The sequence below is a fragment of the Bos javanicus genome, chromosome 3 (genome assembly GCF_032452875.1).
Source record: "Bos javanicus breed banteng chromosome 3, ARS-OSU_banteng_1.0, whole genome shotgun sequence".
NCBI lineage: Eukaryota > Metazoa > Chordata > Mammalia > Artiodactyla > Bovidae > Bos > Bos javanicus.
Genome location: NC_083870.1, coordinates 11,166,030 through 11,179,947, shown reverse-complemented (window position 1 = coordinate 11,179,947; position 13,918 = coordinate 11,166,030). Strand labels below are relative to the sequence as shown.

Here is a 13,918-nt window from a genome sequence, read left to right as displayed (position 1 = left end):
GGTAGTGAGAAGGAAGAAGGAGTCACAGTTACCTGCTGTATTTGAGCTCCCTCTGGTGTCAAAAGCTCTTCAAATTGAAGATCATCAGCCACCTTGTTGATATCCCTCAGTCGAGGTTCATTTGTCTTCAAATCCTAAGTGGGAAAATGTACCAAAGCAGTTTAAATTCCCTCCTCAAAAATCTTTCACTCTTGCCTGCTCACCTTTGCCCTGACTTGACTATGGATTAAAACATATTGCTAACCATACTTGTAATAAACAACAAACTGCCCTCCTCCAACCTGCCACAAAGAGGAGGACCTTTAAATTCCCTGATACTCAGTGGCTATTAAAAATGTTATTTATATGAAATATAGAGATCTCTTTCCTTAAATTTATTAAAAATATCTCCCTGATTAAATTATACTATCAGAGGGGTCTATGCCTGAGCCAGGTAATAGTTTTTGCTACCAATACAGATGTCTCCACTTTCTGAAAAATTTCATTGTCTGGGTTATGATTTGCTTACATTAAGATATGTTGTAAGAAACAGCCCTAGGGAACTCATCACTATGTCTATAGTGACAATATTGTTCATTTCTCGATACAATGGCCTTTCAATGAGTTTTCTCATGTAAGTCTTATTCTTAGTTTTCTTTTATTAATTGTACCCTATTTACCCTTCCCTTTCTCTTACTTATCTCTCTCTATATATAGAGAAAGACTATTTCCTTTGACCTTTCCCATAACTAGCTCCATACTGCCATTACCTTCTGCATATATGTGTATATATATATATATATATATATATATATATATATATATATAGCTTTGTACAGCTCTGAATTCCATGTGTAAGGAAAGTATCATATAGAAGAGAAAGGAAAGAAGGGAGAAGTCTATACTAATTGCTAGTTAACATAATAGAACAAATCTGAGAGAATAAAAGAGATTGAGAAGATTTTAGGTAGGCAGAAAATTAAAAATTGTCTGGCTGTCAAGTCAGATTGTTCTTCCCACCTTTCCATCCAAACCTCTACCTGATAACTAGACCTTACAAGAGTCTTACAACACCCAATCTCAACCTGAGCATCAGTATCACAGGCCAGTACAGGACAAGTTGTAAAGATTCAGGAAGACCAGTACTTCCAATAGGATGCAGGAGTGACAGCGACTGCAGGCTACAAAATCGAGGTAACTAGTTTCCTCTGCATTTTCTTTCCACTTGTAATACCTAGAGAAATATTTTAAATATGGAACTCTCTAGCTTTGGGGAGGATATTTAGCAAATATGAAATTAAGAGATTACTTAGGAGGAGATATGAGGTAAAAGGAAATGATGAAAATCCTCAGAAAGCTATCTAGAGGAGACAGCTCTTTCTTACCATTTGGAACTCATCAAACTTTTTCTGTAACTCCCAAACATCATCTAATTCCACCCCGGTGTTTTCTGCCTTTTTCTCTCGGATCCAGTCCAGCATGTCTCCTGCCTCATAGGCCAGCAAAAACTCATTGTAACGTTGCAACAGACGACGTCTGCGCTCGTCTGCCCGATGCAGGAGGGAATGGTACCTAAGTGGAGAAATAAAGAGAATGGAAAATGTGGGAAAAAAGAGACAGAAAACACGGAAGAGTACTGGTAAGAAAGGGAGAGAACAAAAGGGACAAAAAGGAAAGGGAAGAAAAATCAAAAGAAGAACAATAAAGAGGAGGAAATAAAAATGGAAGAAAAATGGCATTGAGAGTAGAGAGACACAAGCTTTCTATTTAAAAACAATCAAAATGTCAGTGTCCCAATAGTGTGACTGACAATACCTCTTCATCTTTCTATAGAAGTGAAAAGTTCACATTCCTATTGACAACTGGATAGGAAATAGCCTTGTATAGTAATATACACAAACAAAGTGCTCGTAGGAGTCAGAAGACCTTTGGACAAGCTTGAAAGAGTGACAGAGTGCCAGGCAGGGAGTCAGAATATGTGACCCTAATATTGTGTGACCTTGGGCAATTTACATAATGGTGCTGGAGTTTCCTTTCCTCATTTAAAAAATAAAGGGTTTGAATTACGCTGTTTACTTTTAGCTCTTAAAATCTGTGAATTTGAAAAGCATCTTTAATCTAACAAATAATAGAATCAAGAGTTGTATCTTTGACCAGTCGGAGATGTTTGGCCAAACACTGTCCAGTTCTCCAGCCTCCAGAACTTACTGGTTCTCAATCTGTTCCTGGCGCTGGATGATGTTGCCTGGTTCTTCTTGCTTCCGTTGTGGGAGCATAGGAAACTCATCACGGGCTAGTTTCCTCACGTAGACAGCTGGCACAAAGCCCTGGTGATCATCAGTTTCTACTTTCCACCAGTCCTAAAGGAAAAGCAAATCCCCACTCCTTCCTTAAAAGCCACATTTAGAAGTTTTAAGCCTCATAACTGAGTCTCTAGGCAAAGGGACAAACTGATGATGAGAAGAAATAAACAACTGCTTATAAATTTTATGTATTACAAAGAAGATAAATCAGGAGTTGCAGGAATTTCTCTGAAATCAAGGAATCTGATATTTGATGTTAGATCCTTAACTTTGAGGAAGTTTTCAAAACCCAATGGTCATTCTCTTCATGATAGGGTATTTTGTCTACTAAAAATTCATTTAAAAAACCTATAGGGACAGAATTAAACCAGACTTCTTCTGGGTGGAGCATCTATGTATAAGAACTTTTCCCCACCCTTCTCCTAGAGCCCCTAAAAATTGTGCATTGCCTGAAATTCACCTATAAGAATGCTTCATACTTAAGTATCACCCTGACTGTCACAGTCTTTTAGGAATGTTGCTATACTAACCACTCTGGAGTTAATATCCTCAGAGAATAATGTAGTGAAATAGGGAAGACTGAGCAAAAAGAAAAGAGGACTGGAACACAGCTTATTTGATAATGACAATCTTGCTTCCCCCCAAAATTACTTATCCTCAGAGTGAAAAATCCTGAGCTCTCTTTTTTTTTTTCTTTTCAATTTATGAAGATTAATGAAGTATTAAAATATTTAAAATGTTACTTGAACTCTTACTTTTTTATTGAAATGTAGTTGATTTACAATGCTGTGACAATCTCTGCTGTACAGCAAAGTGACTCAGTTATACACATATACACCTTCTTTTTAAAAATATTTTTTCCATTATGTTTTACCACAGGATATTGAATATAGTTCCCTGTGCTGTGCATTAGAACCTTGATGTTTACGTGAGCTCCTATGATAAATATATTTTAAATACTGGACAATATTTTGTTACTATTCTCACAGTCATGAAGGCTAAAGAAAAACCAAGTTAACAAAAAACCTCTCCTTGACCAGGCTCCTCTTAAGCTCAATTTTTTCCATTACTAGGAACACTTGCACAGAATAGGAACAAGCAGAGACAAAGAGACAAGTTTTAATCCTGTAAACATATTATAGAATTGCCACTCATGGCTTATAAGTGTTTGGGCTAGTTACTCAAGCTCCTTGAGTCCTCACTTTATTAAGTGTGAAATTGGTATTTTGTAATCTCAAAAGATATGTATAGGATCCTAAGCAATAGCTGGAGGGATGATATTACTCAATAAATTATGGTTATTTAAGAGAGAGAGAGCAATAGAAAAATACTGACTGGTTAAAATATACCCATATCTGGCAGGGTTGGGAGAGTCAACTGCAAGAGCCACCTTGTTGATGGGGAGAAAAGTAGAAAGGAAAGTCACCTTGCTGATGGAACTGAGTAGTGTTAAGACGTCATCTTTCTTCATGGTGACTTCTCGGGAGCAGCGGGCCTCAAAGTCATATAAGGCCACAACCCTCTCTTCTGGAGCAGCCACCTCCACAGGTGTAGCTTGTTGTTCCTGAACAAAAATAGGAAGAAGAACATTCTAGTCACCCATAGGAAAGATCTTTCAGTACAACCTACCCACGGTGGGTAGGTTCCTGTACCCAAAGGAGAGAGGAGCTCCTGGTTACAACCTCTTACCTGGATGCCAGTAACAGAGCTATTGCAATATGATATCTTTAGAAATATCATTTCATCTTAGCACTTCTCAGGGGACAGGCAGACTGGGAAATATGTATATAGAGTGAGCAAGTAAGAATTTAATTTGTCAAAAACATATTAAATGCTCTAAGTCACCAGTCTTAAGCAGATATTAAAGGATTGCATGAATCCATGTTTCAGAAAATTGAGAAAGTGAAAGATCCACTTCTTTCATTACCTTCTCCATTCCTTAGGTCTTTAAAGTATTTTGTAGACCAAATATGGACTTTTTTTTTTTTTTTAAGAGATGAATGGCCGACAGCACAGGGAGGGCCTAGAATTTTAATATTTGAGAAAATAAACCTAGATCAAATATCTTGTTTCTCTTTTTAGCAAGAAACCTGCCCTCCATGATACAGTCTTTCTGATTTTCATTTCCCCCAGATATCTTATCTCTGAGAGAATGAACAAATATAATCACCCTTCATAAGTAATGACCCACATCTTTTTCAGATGGGATGTGAAGATATACCTCCCCTTATATATCCCTCTGATTTTGTATCCTTCAAGTACTATTTCCTCATAACTTACAATTCATAAATCCACCTGTTTTTATGTAGGCACCTACTGTGCAGAGCTTGAGGAAGGCACAGCACTAAAACTCTGTAAATACTTATTGTCATAGTAAGCCTGGCAACCCACTCCAGTACTTTTGCCTGGAGAATCCCATGGAGGGAGGAGCCTGGTAGGCTACAGTCCATGGAGTCGCAAAGAGTCGGACATGACTGAGCGACTTCACTTTCTTTCTTTCTAAGCCTATGTATTTTCTACTTGCAGTGTATGGGTTCAGAGCCCCTCATAAGAAAGAATTTCTTGAATGTGAAAGTGTGTCTTTTTTCTTTCCACTCTACTCAGGAAACATCCATATCATTTAGTTGATTTCTGCTTCCATCACTCTTCCAGACACTTATTTTCACCTTGCAGTCTTGCCATTCTCACAATACTCTTGATTATTTTGTGCTTCAGAGCATTTGCTCTTATGGATTATTCACTAGAAGAACCCATCTTCTCCTTATCTGCATAGTAAACCACCCTTACAAAACGAATTCAGATAAATTGATTTGCCTCAGCTATGAAGATTTTTCTGTCCTCCAGCATTCTAATATCAAGAGAATGAAACACTTCTTTCTTTGAGATTGTTTTCCCATTCATGTATCTATCATATGTTATTTGTTACAATTCATGACCTAATAGACTGTAACTTTCCTTCAAGTCAGAATTATTCTTTTATTCATGCTTGCACATGGTAGACATTTAATACATGTTGGTATAAAAAATAACTAAGAAAGGAAGGAACATAAAAAGGAGAGATATGAATAAAAGAAGTAAAAGAAAAGAAAATGGAAATATAAAAGGAAAAAGGAAACAAAAATATACCAATGAACAAATCATAACACTTATTGAGAAATTCTTTTGCTCTGAATCTCTGTAAATGCTACAAAGATGCTACAGTGCCTGCCTAAAGATTACAAGACAGTATTTTCTGATGCAATTGCTTCCTAGAATATGTAAAGTAAAAACTGGCGACAATTCCTTTTCCTCTGCAGTGGAGAAAGTGATTCTTGTTATACTTAAGTCCTTCTTACCTGGCAGGCTTCTGCCTGATCCCGAAGAGCTTGCATACTGTTTCCAAAAGCCTTCAGATCCACTAGAAAGGCCTCATGCTTCTTTAGAAGAGCCTTAATTTGTTGATGGGAAAATCATCAAAAGCAGATATAGGAAGAACACTAAACTTGTTTTATGATATACTTATTGTCCTCATTCTTATTAAAAGATACTAAATTTGCAAGATGTCTGGTCATGCATTTGGGGGGTTAGATAATCTTTAAGAAATATGGATTTCTATGGGATTAGGAAAATGTGGCATATCTTTTGGGATTTTTGTTAATTCAGATTATCCCAGCAGAGGAAGCCCAAAAGTTATCACTCTGGAAACCCCAAATGATCTAAGAAAATATTACGCTATCACACATTCTAATTAGGTACACATTTGGTACCAGTTTGGTGAGTATTAGACAATATCTTTCCCTATGCCCTCCTTACCCCAGCTGCTTCTTCATCTGCCCCGTAGTTAGTGTTGTCTACTATAGGTTCCTTCTCTCTAATCCATGCTTCTGCTTCATGAAGATCAACTAGGTACTGCTGGAATTGGACATTGGCTTCAAGATCATTCTGCCGTCTAGTAGCTCGAGCCTGGAGAGATTCCATATTCTCATTCAAACTCTTGACCCTAGAGGCCACATCTTCTGCAGCAAAATGTCCTATGAGGTAGTTACAGAAAAGGAGAGTTTTACCCTCATTAATGTCCACTATACTTTAATCTTTTTGGTAACCTGGGAGAGAGAAAAGGAGCCATGAGGATCATGCTGCATGAAGTCAATATGACATTTTACCTAAATTCCTAGGAATTGAAATGTTATATGTGAGATTAAGCACTGGTTAATGAGGGATAGAGTGTGTGTGTATGGTGGTGAATTGGAAGGTACAATCTCTGATATAGGGAATGAAAACAAAATACCTATATGTGGGTACTGTTCAGAGTACTAAAAACATGCATTCTCTAGCCTAAACAGAAAAATCAGCTAATTTTCATTTCTGTTGTTTTTTTTTTTTAATATCAATGAATCAAAATTTTTCCTTAGATCATGTTAAGTACATTTTCAGAATTTGGTAAACACCCCCACAGATAAATCAAGAAAATACAGTGAAGTGTTGGCAAAAATCAACCAGGAGATTTTCATTTCTGCCTATAAAGGATTTATTACTACAAGAATTATTCTCTTATCCTACACAACTAGGAAACACGACAGACTGTAAGATATAATGATTTTCAGACAATAGACAAAAGAGTGTGACTCCTGAGAGAAGGGAAAGAAATGAGCTATGCCTTTCTGAATGCCACAGCTCAGGCCTGGGGCAGTGTATACACTGTAGTGTTAAAAGGATTAGCACTATAGAACTATCAATAGCAATCACAACGTGCTGAGACAGACATCAGAGCTGAGGGAAGACAAGACAACTAGAACTTGTGGAGCAGAATACTGGCTAGACTGCTGTACCAGGGAGGGTGTTTTGGAAATTTGCAAAGGTCCCTTGAAGTATTTAGCTGATTATTCCTTGGCAGAAATGTACCAGGAAACTCTTAAAGGGGAAAAAAAAATAAGACTGGAAAGAAGTAGACCAAAAAACTCCTAAGGACCACAAAGTGTTGTGAATACTTAAAATTAGCTCCCAGCAAAGTGGAAAGATATGGGCTTCCCAGGTGCTGCTAGTGGTAAAGAACCCACCTGCCAATGCAGGAGACATGAATTCAATCTTTGGGTCAAGAAAATTCCCTAGAGAGTCTACGGTCTATGGGGTCACAAAGAGTTGCATACAACTGAAACAACTTGCAGAAGCAAAGTAGAAAGACATATAGTGGTCAAAATTGCCCTTTTTGAGCATATGTGATGCTGGTATGTCCCTAGCCACAGTTGTGATATCATATTCCAGTTTCAACTGCTGGTCCAATGCCTCCTGGTCCCTCGGTGGCATCTATCTGGACATGGCTCCAGCTCCACCCAACTGCCTGCAGGCACCAAATGCATGACAACTCTCACCAAACAATCAGCAAAAGAGGAATACAGCACCACCCATCAGCAAAAGCAAGTTGACTAAAGTCATACTAAGCTCACAGACATGCCAAAACACAACACCTGATATGGCTCTGCTCAACAGAGGGAAAGACTCAGCTCTACCAACCAAAGTGCAGGCACCAGTCCCTCCCACCAGGAAGCCTATAACAAACCCCTAGACCAATCTCACACACCAGAGAGCAGACAACAGAAACAAGAGGAACTATAGCCCTGCAGCCTGTGGAAAGGAGACCATGAACACAGTAGGTTAGCCAAATGAGACAACAGAGAAATGTTTTGCAAAGTGGAAAGATATTATAATACATGGTATTATAAGGTACAAGGTACAACCCTTCTGAGCACACTACCTAGATTTAGACTAATTTAGACTAATCCTCTAAATTTGGAACCAGTCTGTTGTTCCGTGTCCAATTCTAACTGTTGCTTCCTGACCTGCATACAGGTTTCTCAAGAGGCAGGTCAGGTGGTCTGGTATTCCCATCTCTTTCAGATTTTTACACAGTTTATTGTGATCCACAGAGTCAAAGGCTTTGGCATAGTCAATAAAGCAGAAATAGATGCTTTTCTGGAACTCTCTTGCTTTTTCCATGACCCAGCAGATGTTGACAATTTGATCTCTGGTTCATCTGCCTTTTCTAAAACCAGCTTGAACATCAGGAAGTTCACGGTGCACGTATTGCTGAAGCCTGGCTTGGAGAATTTTGAGCATTACTTTACTAGCGTGTGAGATGAGTGCAGTTGTTCAGTAGTTTGAGCATTCTTTGGCATTGCCTTTCTTTGGGATTGGAAGGAAAACTAATGTTTTCCAGTCCTGTGGCCACTGCTGCATTTTCCAAATTTGCTGGCATATTGAGTGCAGCACATTCACAGCATCATCTTTCAGGATTTGGAATAGCTCAACTGGAATTCCATCACCTCCACTAGTTTTGTTCGTAGTGATGCTTTCTAAGGCCCACTTGACTTCACATTCCAGGATGTCTGGCTCTAGTCAGTGATCACACCATCGTGATTATCTTGGCCTTGAAGATCTTTTTTGTACAGTTCTTCAGTGTATTCATGCCATCTCTTCTTAATATCTTCTGCTTCTGTTAGGTCCATATCATTTCTGTCCTTTATTGAGCCCATCTTTGCGTGAAATGTGCCCTTGGTATCTCTAATTTTCTTGACGAAATCTCTAGTCTTTCCCATTCTGTTGTTTTCCTCTATTTCTTTGTATTGATTGCTGAGGAAGGCTTTCTTATCTCTTCTTGCTATTCTTTGGAACTCTGCATGCAGATGCTTATATCTTTCCTTTTCTCCTTTGCTTTTTGCTTCTCTTCTTTTCACAGCTATTTTCAAGGCCACCTAGACAGCCATTTTGCTTCTTTGAATTTCTTTTCCATGGGGATGGTCTTGATCCCTGTCTCCTGTACAATGTCACAAACTGCTGTCCATAGTTCATCAGGTACTCTGTCTATCAGATCTAGACCCTTAAATCTATTTCTCACTTCCACTGTATAATCATAAGGGATTTGATTTAGGTCATACGTGAATGGTCTAGTGGTTTTCCCTACTTTCTTCAGTTTAAGTCTGAATTTGGCAATAAGGAGTTCATGATCTTATTTAACTTATATGCAGAGTACATCATGAGAAACTGTGGGCTGGAAGAAGCACAAGCTGGAATCAAGATTCTGGGAGAAATATCAATAACCTCAGATATGCAGATGACACCACCCTTATGGCAGAAAGTGAAGAGGAACTCCAAAGCCTCTTGATGAAAGTGAAAGAGGAGAGTGAAAAAGTTGGCTTAAAGCTCAACATTCAGAAAACTAAGATCATGGTATCCGGTCCCATCATTTCATGGCAAATAGATGGGGAAACAGTGGAAATAGTGGCTGACTTTATTTTTCTGGGCTCAAAATCACTGCAGATGGTGACTACAGCCATGAAATTGAAAGACATCTCCTCCTTGGAAGGAAAGTTATGACCAACCTAGATAGCATATTGAAAAGCAGAGACAATACTTTGCCAACAAAGGTCTGTGTACTCAAGGCTATGGTTTTTCCAGTGGTCATGTATGGATGTGAGTGTTGGACTATAAAGAAAGCTGAGCACAGAAGAATTGATGCTTTTGAACTGTGGTGTTGGAGAAGAGTCTTGAGAGTCCCTTGGACTGCAAGGAGATCCAACTGGTCCATTCTAAACGAGATCAGTCCTGGGTGTTCTTTGGAAGGACTGATGCTAAAGCTGAAACTCCAGTACTTTGGCCACCTCATGCGAAGAGTTAACTCATTGGAAAAGACTCTGATGCTGGGAGGGATTGGGGGCAGGAGCAGAAGTGGACGACAGAGGATGAGATGGCTGGATGGCATCACTGACTCGATGGACATGAGTTTAAGTGAAATCCCAGAGTTGGTGATGGACAGGGATGCCTGGTGTGCTGCAATTCATGGGGTCTCAAAGAGTCGGACATGACTGAGCCACTGAACTGAACTGAACTGAATCCTCTAAATTAGTTCCAGAATAAAAGCTTCCCTGGAAGAACAAAAATAAAACATATCCAAGAAGTTCTGGATCTGTGTTTCTGCAAAGCTGTAGAAACAAAGAAAACTACACCAAGTTGGTAAAAGTCAGTGATAAAAAGCTTTAAACTATCAGAGGAAAGAAGACATTATATACAAAAGAGCAAAAACAGGAATGAGAGCAGGCTTCTCACCAGAAACTATGCAAGTTAGAAGATGTGCAGCAGCATCTTTAAAATACTTAAAGACACAGTCAAACAATAAATTTGTATCCAGTGACAATGTGTTTCAAAAATAAAGGCAAAAGTAAGTCTTTTAGATTAAAGAAAAAGCCCAGAGAATCTATTATTAGCAGGACTTCACTATGAGGAAATGTTAGAGAAACTTCACCTAAAAGGAAAATTATACAGGTAAAAGCATCAATGTAGACAAAGGAATGAAGCTCTAAAGTTAGAAAAACTTCTTCCCCTAAATTTGGCAAAATGGTTGCTGGTCATTTAAATTTGAATCATACATGCCTTCCTCTATCATTTTGTTTCCCTTCTCTGTAATCATTTGGATGCGTGGCTCATGGCTGGCAATATTAGCCTGGATGACATGGTGTCTGTTCAGAAGATTCTTGGAGGTAATCAGGTCTTTGCCTAGAGATAAAAAATAAAAAATTCAAGGTCATAGTTGCAGTACACAGAATAAGAAGACGTTATTCTACTTCCTTTTAACTATTGGACCTACAAGTTCTTCCCATTGAATTCATTAAGCAGGCTTCCTAAAATTTACATTGTCTGAATTAATTATTTCTGCTTGGATTTGTTCTTCCCCTTGCCTCTTTGTACTAAGAAATTTCAATTTATTATTCTACAGAAAATGAAGAATGCATCACTCTTCTCTTTGGATGATAGGTAGAAAGGCAAGTAACCCTTCAGCTCAAACTTTCAATATATCATGCAACCAATTTCTTTCAGCACACTGCAGTATAAAAAGCAGGCTCTTCCTCTTACTAATTTCTATGGGTACCAGTAAGTTAGTAACTCATCTAAACTAACTGTTCTGCAACTTTCTTTGTAAGGATTAGAAATAATTTACAAAAGGTGCCTCACCATTGGTTAACATTAACAAACACACAATAAAAACTACATAGTATTAATTTCCTCCTTCTTCTAAAGTCTCTGGATCCAGCTACTTCATCCTCCCTGTCTCCCACCCAAGCTTCACCTCTCTTTCCTCCAAAATTTTCTTCTGTATCAGATCAGATGAGATCAGTCGCTCAGTCATGTCCGACTCTTTGTGACCCCATGAATCGCAGCATGCCAGGCCTCCCTGTCCATCACCAACTCCCAGAGTTCACTCAAACTCATGTCCATCGAGTCGGTGATGTCATCCAGCCATCTCATCCCCTGTCGTCCCCTTCTCCTCCTGCCCCCAATCCCTCCCAGCATCAGAGCCTTTTCCAATGATTCAACTCTTCGCATGAGGTGGCCAAAGTTCTGGAGTGTCAGCTTTAGCATCATTCCTTCCAAAGAAATCCCAGGGCCGATCTCCTTCAGAATGGACTGGTTGACCTCCTTGCAGTCCAAGAGACTCTCAAGAGTCTTCTCCAACACCACAGTTCAAAAGCATCAATTCTTCTGTGCTCAGCTTTCTTTATAGTCCAACTCTCACATCCATACATGACCACAGGAAAAACCATAGCCTTGACTAGATGGACCTTTGTTGGCAAAGTAATGTCTCTGTTTTTGAATATGCTATCTAGGTTGGACATAACTTTCCTTCCAAGGAATAAGCGTCTTTTAATTTCATGGCTGCAGTCACCATCTGTAGTGATTTTGGAGCCCAGAAAAATAAAGTCTGACACTGTTTCCACTGTTTCCCCATCTATTTCCCATGAAGTGGTGGGACCGTATGCCATGATCTTCATTTTCTGTATACTTCACACTAAATGTCTGCAAATCTCTATGCTCATCTCTCCTTCAAAGATATCTTTTCTCTTCTAGGAAGTTTTCCCAGACTAGTTCCTCCTGTTATCATGGTCCAGTCTCTCACAGATGTGACCAATATATGTAAATTAAGTTTACATTATATCTGTGTGCACTTTTTTACCTATTTCAATGCAAGTGTCCTGGCTTTAACAATGGTAAACCAATAGCTTCAAAAGGAAAAAAAATGTACTATATCTGCTGTTTCATTCCTTTTATCTTTGTAATAGCTGATATATTAATATATCCTTGTGAAAACTCCTCTTATAAAAGGGAACTACTGACAACGTAGACAGAAACACTTGGTACCTCAAACATTAACCATGACCACTCAGCCAAGGACCTTAACAATAACTTAAGTTAGAGCAAGTAGCAAAAAGCTGGTCATACTTTAGCTCTTCCCAGAGACCTTAAATCTGTGGCATTCTTCATGTTTGGTTTTGGGAGGTAAACTTCTCATATACATTTTTATAAAATCTTTTTTTTTTTTTTTTTTGTCTTTGAAAGCCTGAAAATTTTTCAAGTGTCTAAGGGGAAAAAGCTGAGAATAAACTTAGTTACTGTGCCCCTGATCTTTCAAACCATCTGTAGACCTTGGTCTTCTTCTTCTGGCTCTGCCTGCTGGTGCTGTATGACTTACTAACCAAGGTAGGTGGAAGCCACTGAGGGTACTGTCTCTTGGATCCAGGCCTCCTCATCCTCTGTATCTCTTTGGATCTGGTACAGGTAGAAAAGGTCAATGAGCTTATTCTTCCGGTAGGCCAGTCGCTCCTTCAGGGCTTCAAACCGGGATACCAGGTACTCTTGCCTTTCCCGTATGTTCCCAGCATCGGGATGGATGATTTCTTCAAAATATGTCACCAGGTCTGTGAGGGTGTCCACCTGATCCTAAGGGAGAAATAGAAAGGGGGTCAGAAAGTTCCATCATTTAGTAAGAAAAGAATGAGAGTTTGGTATCTGGTATCTGGGGTGGGGGTGGGGGGTTGGTGTTGGGCAGGGAGTGATAAGGAGAATCAGCTCCCATATGTGCTTGTGTTTAAACTTCTAAATCAAATCAGTGAAATAGAGTGGGAGAAGTTGCTACACTAAGAACCAATTCATTATGCCAAAAGCTATTTATAGAAAAATAGTTCTGAAATAACATGTGGTTGTTTAAATCATGTCTGGCTCTTTTTCAATACCTTGGACTGTAGCCCACCAGGCTCCTCTATCCATGGAATTTCTCAGGCAAGAATATTGGAATGGATGTCATTTCCTTCTCCAGGGGATCCTCCCCACCCAGGGATCAAACCCACATCTCCTGCACTGGCAGGTGGATTCTTTACCACTGAGCCACTGGGAAGCCCCAAAGTCATGTGCTAGAAAGGACAAAATATTTATAGAGGGCACCAGAGAAACCAGGGAAACCAGAACTACAAAGCCTTCTTTGATTGGGAGTGTTGCTAAATCAAGGCCCCAAAGAAGAGTAGGAGGCTTTTTCTATCACAATCCCCCTTCCAACTCCTTTCTTGTCCTTTATAAAGAGCTATTGTTGTTTGATGCAGAGCAGGAACAATGCCTGTGAGATGAAATGTGGCTCTGCAAGATAAGTGTCAGAACCCCAAAAAGATAAATTCAAAGGCTTTTCTTTGGCTATTGGTTGTACAAATCTAAGGAAATAACTGTTCCCATTTGACTTATACATGAGAAAGGAGAAAAACAGAAGCAGAAGTTTGAAGAATCTTCCTAGAAATAAAATTTTAATCATATTACTGCACAGTAAAATAGATACAAGAGAT

The 13,918-nt window shown here is 39.0% G+C and overlaps 1 protein-coding gene across 1 annotated transcript in view; it reads right to left on the bottom strand.

The window, feature by feature from the left end:
• Window positions 1-13,918, bottom strand: part of SPTA1 (spectrin alpha, erythrocytic 1) — an 87,810-nt gene that overhangs the window by 38,843 nt on the left and 35,049 nt on the right. Inside the window, exons 17-24 of the mRNA XM_061402261.1 lie at window positions 12,785-13,028; window positions 10,686-10,808; window positions 6,075-6,292; window positions 5,618-5,710; window positions 3,709-3,846; window positions 2,188-2,339; window positions 1,365-1,551; window positions 33-134 (exon numbers count right to left, since the gene is read on the bottom strand). Of these exons, the coding sequence (XP_061258245.1) occupies window positions 33-134; window positions 1,365-1,551; window positions 2,188-2,339; window positions 3,709-3,846; window positions 5,618-5,710; window positions 6,075-6,292; window positions 10,686-10,808; window positions 12,785-13,028 (1,257 nt within the window). The remainder of the gene's footprint in view (window positions 1-32; window positions 135-1,364; window positions 1,552-2,187; window positions 2,340-3,708; window positions 3,847-5,617; window positions 5,711-6,074; window positions 6,293-10,685; window positions 10,809-12,784; window positions 13,029-13,918) is intronic.